General features: G+C 37.7%; 1 protein-coding gene across 1 annotated transcript in view; it reads right to left on the bottom strand.

The window, feature by feature from the left end:
* INO80 (INO80 complex subunit) overlaps positions 1 to 15617 on the bottom strand; it is a 125033-nt gene that overhangs the window by 91476 nt on the left and 17940 nt on the right. The window contains exons 2-5 of the mRNA XM_018054429.1: positions 5312 to 5497; positions 4894 to 5063; positions 4733 to 4800; positions 1907 to 2089 (exon numbers count right to left, since the gene is read on the bottom strand). Coding sequence (XP_017909918.1) covers positions 1907 to 2089; positions 4733 to 4800; positions 4894 to 5063; positions 5312 to 5454 — 564 coding nt within the window. The 5' untranslated portion in view covers positions 5455 to 5497. The remainder of the gene's footprint in view (positions 1 to 1906; positions 2090 to 4732; positions 4801 to 4893; positions 5064 to 5311; positions 5498 to 15617) is intronic.

The raw sequence follows: 15617 nt of genomic DNA, 5'->3' as shown, positions 1-15617 counted from the left end.
TTGAATTCATCAACAAGAAACAAACATATTTCTATTACCAATAGGTCCTCAGATTTACTAAGATTCCTAACACCTGCTTTTCTAGCTCTTAGTTTTATATTTGGTTTGAATAGTCCCCAGCCATCCAATTCTTCATTGTTTGAAGTCTTCTCTCTTCATTTCCCACTAAGAGTTTGACAACATTATACATAGTGTTTTTGTTACCAGAATTCAAACATACGAATAATCTACTTTTTTCTGTCCAAAGAGTAATCTTTTCAAACATTTCATTTAAATTGACTTCCAAAGTTCAATGGGTAACCATGATGATAAATAAATAAAATTAGGTAGTCCATTGTTGAATCTCTTTCCTGAATTATAGCCAAATGAATTGTTCAAGGACTGAAGCTAGCATAGGAGAGTGCCGTGAAGAACTACTACGAGGTCTATTAACACATTCATCGAACTGCACACTTAAAATCTGTGAACTTTTCCACATGTGCGTTTTACTTCAATTTAAAAAAAACAAAAACAAATATTTTGAATGCTGCTGCTGCTAAGTTACTTCAGTCATGTCCAACTCTGATCCCACAGATGGTAGTCCACCATGCTCCTCTGTCCCTGGGATTCTCCAGGCAAGAATACTGGAGTGGGTTGTCATTTCCTTCTCCAATATTTTGAATACCAATTGCCTTAGCACTGTACTTTAAGAAGGAACTCCTTGTCTAAGTCAGAAGTCATATATTTCACTATCTGTCACTTCTACAGGTTTATAACTTTTAACATATTATTCAAAGCTTTCTAAACTAACTTTGGACCTTAATGGTGGAAAGCTTTTAGGTCTTCAAATATCCTATTACTCATTATGTACAAAGTGTTGAGACTTCTGGCAAAAATCAGAAGGCACTGATAACAGCATTCAAATAACTGCCACTTAAATCATCAATCTAATGTTATTATGTGAAGAAAGGGAGTTTTTCCAAGATAGGAACACTTTCAAAAAAACAACTGCATTAAAAAAGCAACCATAAGAATTTTAAATGGTGCCTTGGAAAACAGGCTGACAGTTCCTCCAAAAGCACAGAGTTACCATATGACCCAGTGATTCTTTTCCTCGGTATATGGTCAAGAGAATAAAACTAACTCACACAGAAAACCTATACACAAATCTTCATGGCAGTATTATTCGTAAGAGCCAAAAAGTGAAACAGCTCAATATTCATAGCTATGATCCATAAAGCTCAAAAAGTAGAAGCAATCCAATTAGTTCATCAAATGATGCATGGATAAATAAAATACAGTATGTCCATACAATGGAATATCATTTGGTAATAAAAAGGAAAGAAGTACTAATAATACATGTTACAACATGAATGAACTCTGAAAATATGCTAAGTGAGAGAAGCTGGACATAAAGCACCACATGTTCCAGTTGTACAAAATGTCTAGACTAGGCAATTTATAGAGAAATGGTGGATTGATAGCTGCCTGGAGCAGAGCGGAATGAAGAGAATGAGAGGGAAGTTTCCTAGTAGCTAAGTGGTTAAGATTCCAGGCTTTCATTTCCGTGGTCTAGGTCAATCTCTTATCAGGAAACAGATTCCTTAAGCTACAAGGAACAGCCAAAACTAAAAAAAAAATTTGAATAACAGAATGAGGAGCAAGAACTAAGTGGAATGAGACTTCTTTTTGGGGAAAAAATTCTGAAATTAGATAGTGATGACAGTTACAAGTTCTAGAATATACCAAGAACTGAACGGTATACATTAAAACACTGAACTTTTTGGCATGTGAAATGTTTTTCAATTATTAGAACAACTACAACCACCATCTAAATATAAAGTTACAAAGATATAGTTACAATTAATATAAACCAGAGGGTAAACACCCAGCATGAAAACCTGAGATTTCTCCTAGAACTCTTTACCTCCTTCTCTTTACTATACTTATTCTGGTGAAGTTTCTTATATTTGTGCAGTCGCAACATATTATGAAGATCTTCTCTGCTGAGACTGAGTTCTTCCTCTTCGTCATCATCATCTTCTTCTCCTTCATCGTTGTCTTCACTATGAGAATCTGCCTCACTGGATTCATCACTCAGCAAAATGCTCTGAAAAAGGGAGGAAATGGAAATGGAACCTCTGATATGAAACAATTACTTTCATAATCCAAGGATTCTTTTTTCCACTTTTCAAAACGACAAAAACAGCTGGAGGATAATCATTCTAGTTTCCCTTATACTATTCTTTACCAATTCAACTGAAAAACAAAAAGGTAATCAATTAAACCTACTACGTCAAGGCTGTATACTGTCACCCTGCTTATTTAAATTATATGCAGAGTACATCATGAGAAATGCTGGGGTGGAAGAAGCACAAGCTGGAATCAAGATTGCCAGGAGAAATATCAATAACCTCAGATATGCAGATGACACCACCCTTATGGCAGAAAGTTAAGAGGAACTAAAAAGCCTCTTGATGAAAGTGAAAGAGGAGATCGAAAAAGCTGGCTTAAAGCTCAACATTCAGAAAACGAAGATCATGGCATCTGGTCCCATCACTTCATGGCCAATAGATGGGGAAACAGTGGCAGACTTTATTTTTTTTGGCTCCAAAATCACTGCAGATGGTGACTGTAGCCATGAAATTAAAAGACGCTTACTCCCTGGAAGAAAATTTATGACCAATCTAGATAGCATATTCAAAAGCAGAGATATTACTTTGCCAACAAAGGTCCGTCTAGTCAAGGCTACGGTTTTTCCAGTAGTCATGTATGGATGTGAGAGCTGGACTGTGAAGAAAGCTGAGCGCCGAAGAATTGATGCTTTTGAACTGTGGTGCTGAAGACTCTTGAGAGTCCCTCGGACCGCAAGGAGATCCAATCAGTCCATTCTAAAGGAGATCGGTCCTGGGTGTTCTTTGGAAGGAATGACAGTAAAGCTGAAACTCCAGTACTTTGGCCACCTTGTGTGAAGAGTTGACTCATTGGAAAAGACTCTGATGCTGGGAGGGATTGGAGGCAGGAGGAGAAGGGGACGACCGAGGATGAGATGGCTGGATGGCATCACCGACTCAATGAACCTGAGTTTGAGTGAACTCCGGAGTTGGTGATGGACAGGGAGGCCCGGCATGCTGTGATTCAAGGGGTCGCAAAGAGTCGGACACGACTGAGTGACTGAACTGAACTGAAACCTACTGATCCCCAAGTAAAAAGCACTAAAACATAAGAAATGCTATCAAAAGCAACAAGGCTAAGTTTCACTTAGTATATATACTACACATAAGATAATTTAACTAAATGTCAAATTCTAAGACAAAAAACTAAACAAAAGCTAAACAACTAGTATAGCATAAAAAGGAATATAGAATGCTAGCTGTGATGGCTGATAAAGGAGAAACAACCCCAAAATCCATTAACAGACGAATGGATAAACAAAATGTGGTATTATCCATATAACAAAGTATTATTTGGCAACTGAAATGAAGGAAGGAGTACTGACGTGCTGTAACATCAATGATCGTTGAAAACATTATGCTAAGTAAAAGAAGCCAGACAAAAAAGGCCACATTTAATGTTTCCATTTATATGAAATGTCTAGAACAGGCAAATCCACAGAGACAGAAAACAGGTTAATGGTTGTGAAGGGCTGGGAAAACTAGAGAATGAGTAACTGCTAATGAGTAGAATTTCTTTCTGGAGTGATGAAAATGCTCTTGAATTAGACAGTGGTGATGGCTGCAATAACTTTATGAATATACTCAAAATTATTAAATTATAAATTTTAAAAGGGAATATTTAATGGCATGTGAATTATATCTTGATTTTTAAAAATATGATGGCGAAGCATAGAGGTTACTGCACTCCCAACAGTTTAAAACCTCACTCACATGAAGCAAATCAGGACTTTAGTGAGTCTTTTAAATGCCCTGGTGATAAAAATGAAAGGATAACTTTAAACCACATTGAACTCTTCACAAGAAAAGTATAAAACAGAGAAATAATTAGTTTCACTAGAAGAAAGGCTATCCTTAATTGAATTGAGCTAATGACAGTAATCTGTAAGAGCGTAAATGAGATTACGTCACTCCCTTGCTTACAAATACTCCAACTGCTTACCACTGTAACAAGAGTTAAAATACAAATTCAACACAGTGTACAAGGCCCAACATGATAAGCCAACCTCAGCTTCTACTATCCTCTTACTGTACTCCAGCTGTATCAGCCTTCATTACTTCCCCAAACATACCAAGTTGCTTCGTCCCTCAGGACTTCTGCCATTTTTCCTTCTTACTGAAATGCTTTTACCTTAAACCTTTAGAGAGTTCTCTCTGATCATTCAGCTAAAATGTTACCTCTTTAAAGAAACTATTTATTTACTTATGTACAGGCTTACTCCCTCCATTAGAATGTAAGCTACTCAGGGTGGGAACTCTATGTATCTATGTACAACAATGTTGCCCAAGGCAGGATGCCTCAATCAACATCTGCTGAATGAATGAACTACTTAGATACAAATAAAAAATAAAGTGTCCTTATAAGCCAGTAAAGGCAAGGATCTTATCTGATATATTTCTGTACTCCCTTGCTTAGCATAGGGATTTATTCCTAAAAACTTTGTTAAAATGAACTTTGCTGAGTCCTCTAGACTTTTCTCTATAATCTCTTAAAACACCACCCAGAATTAATCAGTTACTTTTCTATTTGTAATTTTAGTGGGTTATTTAAATTATAAATGTTCTACCTTCTCTCTTACCTTTAGCCACTTTCTGCTTTTCTTCAACTTAGAGAAGTTATATAAATTCCCTTTGTCAAATTTTGATTCTGTGTAAAGAAATACAAAGAATAAAAAAAAAAGAAAGGACAACTGACCCAAGAAAACTGATAGTTCAAAAAGGGATCTCATACCACACTAACCTGACTGTAGAACTCCATTCAGTGAGTATGTGTTTAACATTTCAGAAGTGCTTGCTCCAGAAGTCTCACCAAGCAATGAGTTTGGAGGTTCTTCCTTAACTTGTATCAAGGGATCTCCAGACTGAGGCAATAGAGGATTACTGTCATCCAGTCCATCTTCACTTTCATCACTACAAATTAAAGAATGATGAATCCACAATAAAAACTGACCCAGAAAAATATTATAATTTATGATTAGTAGACTAAACACTTTACAGAAGAAATTGATCCTTTGGTTAAGTTGACTGTATTTTATTTGAAAGAGAGAAGGGAAAAAAAAATTCTAAAACTAGTAAGATATTTTAACCCTAAAATCTACAGGAATAATGGGAATCAGAACTGTGGTAAAACATTACATTGGGAAGATGGAATACCATACCTAGAAATATTCCTGTTGAAGATGGCTGATGTTTGTCGCAGGAAATGGTCCAATCGGAGGGCCCTCTCCAGGTATTGAAGGTAGAGGGGCTTTGCCAGCTCAGTGCAGCCGCCATCGTCCCCGGCACCCAACTCCGAGGCCATAGAACAAATCTGTCTTCATGCACAAGGGTTTCCGACTGCACAGCTGCAGAATGGAGATAAGCAGTACAAAGATGAAATGCTATTCCCTCTCCCTTTATTTTGCCTGCTTGCTATCAATGTGAAGAGAAATCAAAATATAAGTCTACAGATGATAAGGCACTGCCTCCTAATGCAAAGGCAGAAGTTAAAAGGATGAAAAAAAAAATCAAAATATAGAAATACTGTCATCTATCATTATGAAAATTCATGATACTTTTAATAACTACTCACAACTATACAAATCTGTACCATAAATTCACTGTTGTACATCTCATTGAGGAGCACTTGTTCTCAGCATCACCCTTCCAAACAGCTACTTCCTTTTTCATTTTGTATTTACATTCATACATATGTGTGAGGTAGTAATTGTAATCCATTTACAAAGGATTAGATACACTGGCAAAGTATTTTACTATACACTCTCTTATAAATATGCCATTAAATATAAAGATTTAGAAATGATTTTTAAAACTGGAGCAAACAGAATAAAAGTGAGAGTGAGAAACCTGAGCATTTTCTTTGCTACCTTCTGTTGTTAAGGAGAATGTTAAGAGTCAGGACATCTTCACTAGAGAATCGACATGACAACCTTCCCCCAACTCTCTTTCATGTAACATCTTCTACCTCATAACTGGGTCTCTTTAAAGAGTTATGGGGTTGAGCCAGGATTAAATAATGGGACAATACAGAGCAATTAGCCCACCATCTGACACACAGTGAGTACTCAACAAATATTAACAATAAATTATTTTGTAAAGTTGATAATCCAATAAATTCAGGTATAATCTTTAAAGGAAACCAAAGTATCTTTATATTGAGTTGTCTTCTCTTTTTATTATGAAGCATTAGTCACTCAGTCATATCGGACTCTTTGCGACCCCATGGACTGTAGCCTGCCAGGCTCCTCTGTCAATGGGATTCTCCAGGCAAGAATACTGGAATGGGTTACCATTCCCTTCTCCAGGAGATCTTCCCAACCCAGATATCAAACTCAGGTTTCGTGAATTGCAGACAAATTTTTTACCACTTAGCCACCAGAGAAGGGGCCTTTTTATTTTTATTATAGATTTAAAATTTTTCCTAATATAATCTTTCTCTTATACTCCCTTAATTTTTTCTTAAGAGAATGTTAAAAATTCTCCCCTGATTGTGCTACAGATTCAACATAATCCCTATAAAAATCTCAGCAGGCTTTTTTCCTCCTCCCCGCCCCCCGGCCCCACCCAGAAATTGACAAGCTGATTCTTAAATTTATATGCAAACTCAAAGAACCTAGAATAGTCAAAATAATTCTGAAAAAGAACAGGACTGAATGATTTATACTGTCTGATTTTAAACATATTTATAAGAAAGCTACAGTCATTAGGACAGTGTGATACTGGTATGAGGATAACCACACAGACCAATGAAATAGATCTGAAAAATCCAGAAATAAACCTCATATTTATGGCAATTCATTTTCAATGAAGGTGCCAAGGTAATTTCAATGAGGGAAAGGATAGTCTTTTCAACAAATTGTGCTGGACAACTGAATGTATAACACATACAAAAAACTGAATTTAAACCATTTACCTCATACCATGCAAAAAAAATTCAATATGGTTCAGAGATCCAGGTGTAAAACCTCAAACTATAAAACTTCATTCTATAAGAAAAAAAACCCTCATAATTTCAGATACTTTGCCAACAAAGGTCTGTCTAGTCAAGGCTATGGTTTTTCCGGTGGTCATGTATGGATGTGAGAGTTGGACTGTGAAGAAAGCTGAGTGCTGAAGAATTGATGCTTTTGAACTGTGGTGTTGGAGAAGACTCTTGAGAGTCCCTTGGACTGCAAGGAGATCCAACCAGTCCATCCTAAAGGAGATCAGTCCTGGGTGTTCATTGGAAGGACTAATGCTGAAGCTGAAACTCCAATACTTTGGCCACCTCATGCGAAGAGTTGACTCACTGGCAAAGACCAATGCTGGGAGGGATTGGGGGCAGGAGAAGGGGACGACAGAGGATCAGATGGCTGGATGGCATCACCAACTCGATGGACGTGAGTGTGAGTGAACTCTGGGAGTTGGTGATGGATAGGGAGGCCTGGCGTGCTGCAATTCATGAGATCTCAGAGAGTCGGACACGACTGAGCGACTGAACTGAACTGAAAGAACTCTGGCAACTAAATAAGATAAGTCAAGTAAAAAATATGCAAAAGACTTTGAACAGATATTTTACCAAAGAAGATATACAAGTGATTAATAGAACATGGAGATGCTCAACATCAAAAACTGCAAATTAAAATTACAGAAGGATACCATTTACACCCACTAGAATGGTCCTGGTAAAAAGATAATAACTGCTAGGGAAGATGTGGAGAAACTGAAACCCTGATACATTGCTGGCGAAAATGTAAAATATTATAGCCACTACTGAAAAGTTAGGCAGTTGCTTGAAAATTTGAATACAGAGCTACCATGTGATCTAGCACTTCCACTCTTTGTTATCTATTCAAAAGAAATAAAAACACACATCTACCATTCAAAGGCTTTTATGTGAATGCTCACAGCAATATTATTTATAATAGTCAAAAACTGAAATAATCTAAATGTCTATCAGATAGTGAATGGATAAACAAAATGTGGCCTGGACAATGGAATACTAATCAGCAATAAAAAGGAATAAACAATTCATATATGCAATAACATGAACGAGCCTCAAAATTTTGTTACATAAAAGGGAAATACCAAAGACCACATACTGTAAGATTCCACTTATATAAAATACCCAGAAAAAAGAAATCTATAGATACACAAGGTAAAGGACAGTGAAATTTAAAGACGCTTACTCCTTGGAAGAAAAGTTATGACCAACCTAGATAGCATATTCAAAAGCAGAGACATTACTTTGCCAACAAAGGTCCATCTAGTCAAGGCTATGGCTTTTCCAGTAGTCATGTATGGATGTGAGAATTGGACTGTGAAGAAGGCTGAGCACTGAAGAATTCATGCTTTTGAACTGTGGTGTTGGAGAAGACTCTTGAGAGTCCCTTGGACTGCAAGGAGATCCAACCAGTCCATTCTAAAGTCCTGGGTGTTCTTTGGAAGGAATGATGCTGAAGCTGAAACTCCAGTACTTTGGCCACCTCATGCGAAGAGTTGACTCAGGGAAAAGACTCTGATGCTGGGAGGGATTGGGGGCAGGAAGAGAAGGGGATGACAGAGGATGAGATGGCTGTATGGCATCACCGACTCAATGGATGTGAGTTTGAGGGAACTCTGGGAGATGGTGATGGACAGGGAGGCCTGGCGTGCCGCGATTCACGGGGTCGCAAAGAGTTGGACACGACTGAGCAACTGAACTGAACTGAAAGGAGGAGCGACTACAAATGGATACTAGAGATCTTTTTTTCAGGCGCGCTGGAAATGTTTTAAACCAACACTGTAGTGATGGTTGCACAATTCTGTAATTTTGCTAAAAATCACTGAATTGTAATTTAAGGTGAATTTCAAGGTATATAAAATATTAGCCTTGGTAACAAAGTAAGCAATGTCAAAAATACTTAAAATACTTTTTCTCAAAATCTTTATAAAAAACTTTTAAATGAAAGTTTTTTTTTTTTAATAAAAACTTCAATACATTCTACTTTTCAAATGAGGCCTAACATGTACCCATTCCAGATAATTTCATAGAAACTTGGTGTTTATAAGCAAAAGGACTTCCCTGGCGGTACAGTCGGTAAGAATTCACCTGCAATGCAGAGGACACGCGTTTCATCCCTGGCCTGGGGAAGATTCTACATGCCGCAGAGCAACTAAGTCCATGGGCCACAACTATTGAGCCGACACGCTGCAACTACTGAAGCGCAGGTGCTAGAGCCCGTGTTCTACAACAAAAGAGAAGCCACTGCAATGAGAAGCCTGTGCACTGCAACAAAGAGTAGCGCCCTCTCGCCACAATTAGAGAAAGCCGGTGTGCAGTAATAAAGACACAGTGCAACCAAAAATAAAAACAAACGAATAAATGAAATAAAGCAAGGGATTTCCTTGGTTGTCCAATGGCTAAGACTCTGCATTCCCAGTGCAGGGGGTCCAGGTTCAAACCCAGATCAGGGAACTAGATCCTACGTGCTGTGACTAAGATCCAGTGCAGCCAAATAAATAAAAGTAACCATTAAAAAAAACCCCACCTATTTAAAAAAATAAAGCAGAAGTATCTTAGATAATAATATAACACATTTAATATACATACAAATTAAAGCACATCAAGCTGCTACTTGGAATACCTAGACAGTCATTTTTCCAAAGAAGACATAGATGGCCAACAGGCATGTGAAAATATGCTCAACAATGCTAACTATCAGGGAAATGCAAATCAAAACTACAATGAGGTATCACCTCACACCCATCAGAATGGTCACTATCAAAAAGTCTACAAGTAATAAATGCTGAAGACGGTATGGAGGAAAGGGAATACTTCCACTCTGCTGGTGGGAATGTAAACTGATTTATCCGCTGTGAAAAACAACATGCAGTTACCGTATGACCCAGCAATGCCACTGTTGGGTATACACCCAAAAGAGATGAAAAATCTAATTCAAAAAGATAAATGCACTCCAATGTTCATAGCACTATTCATAATAGTCAAGACATGGAAGCAACAGATGAATGGATAAAGAAGATGTGGGATATATGTTGCAGCAACATGGATGGACCTAGAGAGTATCACCAAGTGAAGGCAAACAGAGAAGGACAAGTATCATTATGACATCACACACATGGAATTTAAAAAATCATACAAATGAACTTATTTACAAAACAGAAACAGACTCACAGACAGAGAAAACAAACTTATGGTTACCAAAGGGGAAAGAGGGAGAGCTGACTCATTGGAAAAGACTCTGATGCTGGGAGGGATTGGGGGCAGGAGGAAAAGGGGAAGACAGAGGATGAGATGGCTGGATGGCATCACTGACTCGATGGATGTGAGTCTGAGTGAACTCCGGGAGATGGTGATGGACAGAGGGGCCTGGCGTGCTGCGATTCCTGAGGTTGCAGAGTCAGACACGACTGAGTGACTGAACTGAGTAAGAGATACACATTACTGTATTAAAATAAAAAGGATTTACTGTTACTGAACCATTTTTCTGTACACCTGAAACTAACACAATATGATTAATCATCTATCGTTCCATATAAAAAGAAAAAATTGCTGCTTGGCTCCCTCCTAAGGTTTTATTACAAAATAATTGATATTATGCTTTACTTTATTTGCCTGAATAGAAAATGACCTTAATTAAGGGACTGTGAAGGTATGACTACAAAGAAAACACTAGGTGATTCAAAAGGAACTATTTCTTAAATAATTCCTTAGTATCTAGGCTGCATACTAAACATGAACTCAAAACCAGTTATGTCCAGGAAAGATCAGTTATTTGTACAGTCTTACAGTGCTCAATGTGCCCCTTGGGACACCCCAGTCCTATCGTCTGATCTCCCAGAATCGCCTTTGTAGCGTATCACCACTGACAGCTGAAATGGCAAACATGAAACAGCACTCTCTTATTTCCACAAGACTCAAGGAGGATGTGTATGAAGTTCTCCACAAGAAGTTTTATGATGATATCTGGAGAGTCAATTAATATTTTTAAAGTGCTTGATTAGATTCTGTCATAAAATATACATAAAATTTACCATTTTAATCACTGTTAAGTAGAAAATTCAGTAGCAAGCACGAATTAAGAACACCCTGAAAACACTTCTAAACTTCCTGTTAGATCCATCTCCATCTACATGTGAAGAGCGCCTTTTAAGATTCATCTAACCACAGGCTCTCACTGCAATTTCAAAGGATGAAAGAACTATTAACACACGATGTCAGAGCAATTCACCACTGAGTGACCTGGTCCATACCCTGAACTCTGGCTCTTTAATCCTGATTACCCTACAACTTGGACTGTGATCACCCTTTAGTTCTCAAATAAAGCTTGATATCCATGGTAAAGTATCTGCCTTCAAATCAAACCCACATACATCAGACTTACCTACCTATGTTCATGTATGGTCCTACGCTGACTGCTCTGCATTCTCTAATCACTGCTATGCCTTTATGGATACTACCTTGCCCTTATCCTATAAATAACATCTCTGTAATAAGTCTCACCAAGCTGAGATGAAATCTCTCAAAGACAAAATGATATAACCTGTTCCAGGAAACACTCTCAGATTATTCTTAGCTAAAACTTTCCTCTTCTTTGAACATCTATATGGTTATTTACAGAAAGGATGGCACTTACATGATCTTACAGTTGACTAACTGTACATATACATGCATGCCTTAGCTCCCTTACTAAATAAACTTGCTAAAATATTTGGGCAAAGATCCCTAACGAATCTATTTGGTTCTGATATTTAAAAATGACCATATTAATTTGCTTTTCAAAACATAGTCTTAAATGTCAAGGCTACAAAACTCTAGTTCTAATGTTACTTTCTATATAAAGACAATTTGTAGTCAATGACCATAGGCCTCCACGTCCATCCTGGACACAAGACCTGCAGATAAAATTTAAATAAGACAAATCAAAGATAACAAAAGTCAGGTAACAGAAGCAAGGAGAATGGATTCAATCATTTATTATCCATTGAACAACAGAAGAATGCATGAACTGAATGAATATCTTTCAGGGAATCCTCCATAAAGTTGTCTCCCAGGCAAGCTTAGATAAATATGGGGATAGAAGAGATCAAGGCGTTACTTCTAGACAAGAAGCTGAAGGATACCTGCACCAACTGCCAATTCTTAGCTGAGAATTTCCATCCTCCCCCAAATGAAAGACCTAACAGGGAAAGCCACCCTACTTCTGAATAGGGGTGAGCTAACAGGCTCTGTTCAATGGTAGCCTAATCCAAGAAACAGTTTTTAGCTTAATTTTAATTTTGATTTTTTTAAGGGAAAGAGGGGAGTTCTAATCTTTATTTCTTAACAGCAATGGTAATAACATGCTATATCACAACCACCTCATAAAATACTACAATTCTGGCTATTAAGTATTTGTCAAAAGATCTAACCATTTAGATTTTCTGTAATTCCCCCCCGCCGATTTCTCTTTATAAATATTGCCCCAAGTTAGTGTCACACCAGTCATTTAGAGAACCATTTCCCAAAGTTTACTTCTCTAAGTCCTAGCTCGAAATTAATAAATGACCATGGATATTAAAAATATCAGGTTTCCCTGGTAGCTCAGCTGGTAAAGAATCCGCCTGCAATGAAGAAGACCCCAGTTCGATTCCTGGGTCAGGAAGATCTGCTGGAGAAGGGATAGGCAACTCACTCCAGCATTCCTGGGTTTTCCCTGGTGGCTCAGCTGGTAAAGAATCCACCTACAACATGGAAGACCTGGGTGCAATCACTGGGTTGGGAATATCCCCTAGAGAAGGGAATGGATGCCCACTCCAGCATTCTGGCCTGGAGAATTCCATGGCTTGTGTAGTCCATGGGGTCGCAAAGAGTCGGACACGAATGAGCAACTTTCACTTTCATTAAAAATATTAATGCATTAAAGTCAGACTTAAGATTCCTCACATTTCTAATATGCTAATGTGCTTAGTCTCTTTTCAAGAGGAATTGTCAATTTATTTGACCATTTTATGGCAAAATCACTCATCAAAATATTTAAGAGAAGACCAGAATGAGAATCACTGACTTAGTCAGATATCTAAAGACAGTTCAATCATTACTGCCTTTCAGAAGTAATTCCTGGTGGGAGGGAGGTTCAAGAGGGAGAGGAAAATACATATACCTATGGCTGATTCATGTTGATATATGGCAGAAACCAACACAATACTATAAAGTAATCCTCCTCCAGTTAAAAATAAATTTTTAAAAAGAAATAATTCCTAAATTTATCTATATTAGTACAGAAGAGGCTGAATTAAAGTACAGCTCTTGTGAAAACTATAGCTTTAAAGCATTTTAAGGACTGAAGACAGTCTATAGCAGGTTATAGGCTAAAGCTCTAAAAGGCCAAATATTAAGGTAACAGAACAACTGGATTTCCCACCTGCACTCCTCCATAACTCAGGCAATCTGTAATCCAAACCTATTATGACTGAATGTGATTTACTGAGTTCAGAGCCACAGGCTACATTAATAATCTGCAGGGCTATGGCACAAACAAGCAGGATCAGGCCAAATAAAAAACTTTGTAATATTTTTAAAGATAGAAATAGACCAAAAAAGAATGGAGATGTTATTTGCACATGAATATTAAAGTCACATTTCCCTCATTCAGCTATTCAATTGGTGAACTCAGTGTAGAAAAAGATATTTCCTTCAGAGAATTTAATGAATAAAAAGAGAATAAAAAGCACACATGGGAACTTATTTAAGAAATGTACAGATAAAGTGCAATGGAAGTTCAGGAAAAAAACTTCCTGAACTTATGAGTGTCAGACTATATTAAATACTAAACAAGGAATCTGGATGACTTACAAATATCTATAACTCTGAATTACAACAACACAAGAGAAGACTCTATACGTGGACATCACCAGATCGTTAACACTGAAATCAGATAGATTATATTCTTTGCAGCCAAAGACGGAGAAGCTCTATACAGTCAGCAAAAACAAGACCTGGGAGCTGACTGTGGCTCAGATCCTGAACTCCTTATTACCAAATTCAGACTTAAATTGAAGAAAGTAGGGAAAAACACTAGACCACTCAGGTATGACCTAAATCAAACCCCTTCTGATTATACAGTGGTAGTGACAAATAGATTCAACAGACTAGATCTGATAGACAGAGTGACTGATGAACTATGGACGGAGGTTCGTGACACTGTACAGGAGACAGAGATCAAGACCATCCCCAAGGAAAAAAAAATGCAAAAAAACCAAAATTGCTCTCTGAGGAGGCCTCACAAAGAGCTGTGAAAAGAAGAGAAGTGAAAAGCAAAGGGGAAAAGGAAAGATATACCCATTTGAATGTAGAGTTCCAAAGAACAGCAAGAAGAGATAAGAAAGCCTTCCTCGGTGATCAGTGCAAAGAAATAGAGGAAAATAATAGAATGGGAAAGACTAGAGATCTCTTCAAGAAAATTAGAGATACCAAGGGAACATTTCATGAAAAGATGGGCTCAATAAAGGACAGAAATTGTATGGACCTAACAGAAGCAGAAGATATTAAGAAGATATTAATAATACACAGAAGATATTAAGAATACACAGAAATGTACAAAAAAGATCTTCAAGACCCAGATGATCACAATGGTGTGATCACTCACCTAGAGCCAGACATCCTGGAATGTGAAGTCAAGTGGGCCTTAGGAACCATCACTACGAACAAAACTAGTGGAGGGGATAGACTTCCAGCTGAGCTATTTCAAATCCTAAAAGATAATGCTGTGAAAGTGCTGCACTCAATATGTCAGCAAATTTGGAAAACTGAGCAGTGGTCACAGGCTGGAAAAGGTCAGTTTTCATTCCAATCCCAAAGAAAGGCAATGCCAAAGAATGCTCAAACTACCACACAACTGCACTCATCTCACACGCTGGTAAAGTAATGCTCAAAATTCTCCAAGCCAGGCTTCAGCAATATGCGAACCGTGAACTTCCAGATGTTCAGGCTGATTTTAGAAAAGGCAGAGGAACCAGAGATCAAATTGTCAACATCCGCTGGATCATCGAAAAAGCAAGAGAGTTCCAGAAAAACATCTATTTCTGCTTTATTGACTATGCCAAAGCCTTTGACTGTGTGGATCACCACAAACTGGAAAATTCTGAAAGAGATGGGAATACCAGACCACTTGACCTGCCTCTTGAGAAATCTGTATGCAGGTCAGGAGCAACAGTTAGAACTAGACATGGAACAACAGACTGGTTCCAAATAGGAAAAGGAGTACGTCAAAGCTGTATATTGTCACCCTGCTTATTTAACTTATATGCAGAGTACATCATGAGAAATGCTGGGCTGGATGAAGCACAGGCTGGAATCAAGATTGCCAGGAAAAATATTAATAACCTCAGATATGCAGATGATATCACCCTTATGGCAGAAAGTGAAGAACCAAAGACCCTCTTGATGAAAGTCAAAGAGGAGAATGAAAAAGTTGGCTTAAAGCTCAACATTCAGAAAACTAAGAA

The sequence above is a fragment of the Capra hircus genome, chromosome 10 (genome assembly GCF_001704415.2).
Source record: "Capra hircus breed San Clemente chromosome 10, ASM170441v1, whole genome shotgun sequence".
NCBI classification, from domain to species: Eukaryota; Metazoa; Chordata; class Mammalia; order Artiodactyla; family Bovidae; genus Capra; species Capra hircus.
The sequence above is the reverse complement of the archived record's forward strand: the minus strand, read 5'-3'. Positions and strand labels throughout refer to the sequence as shown.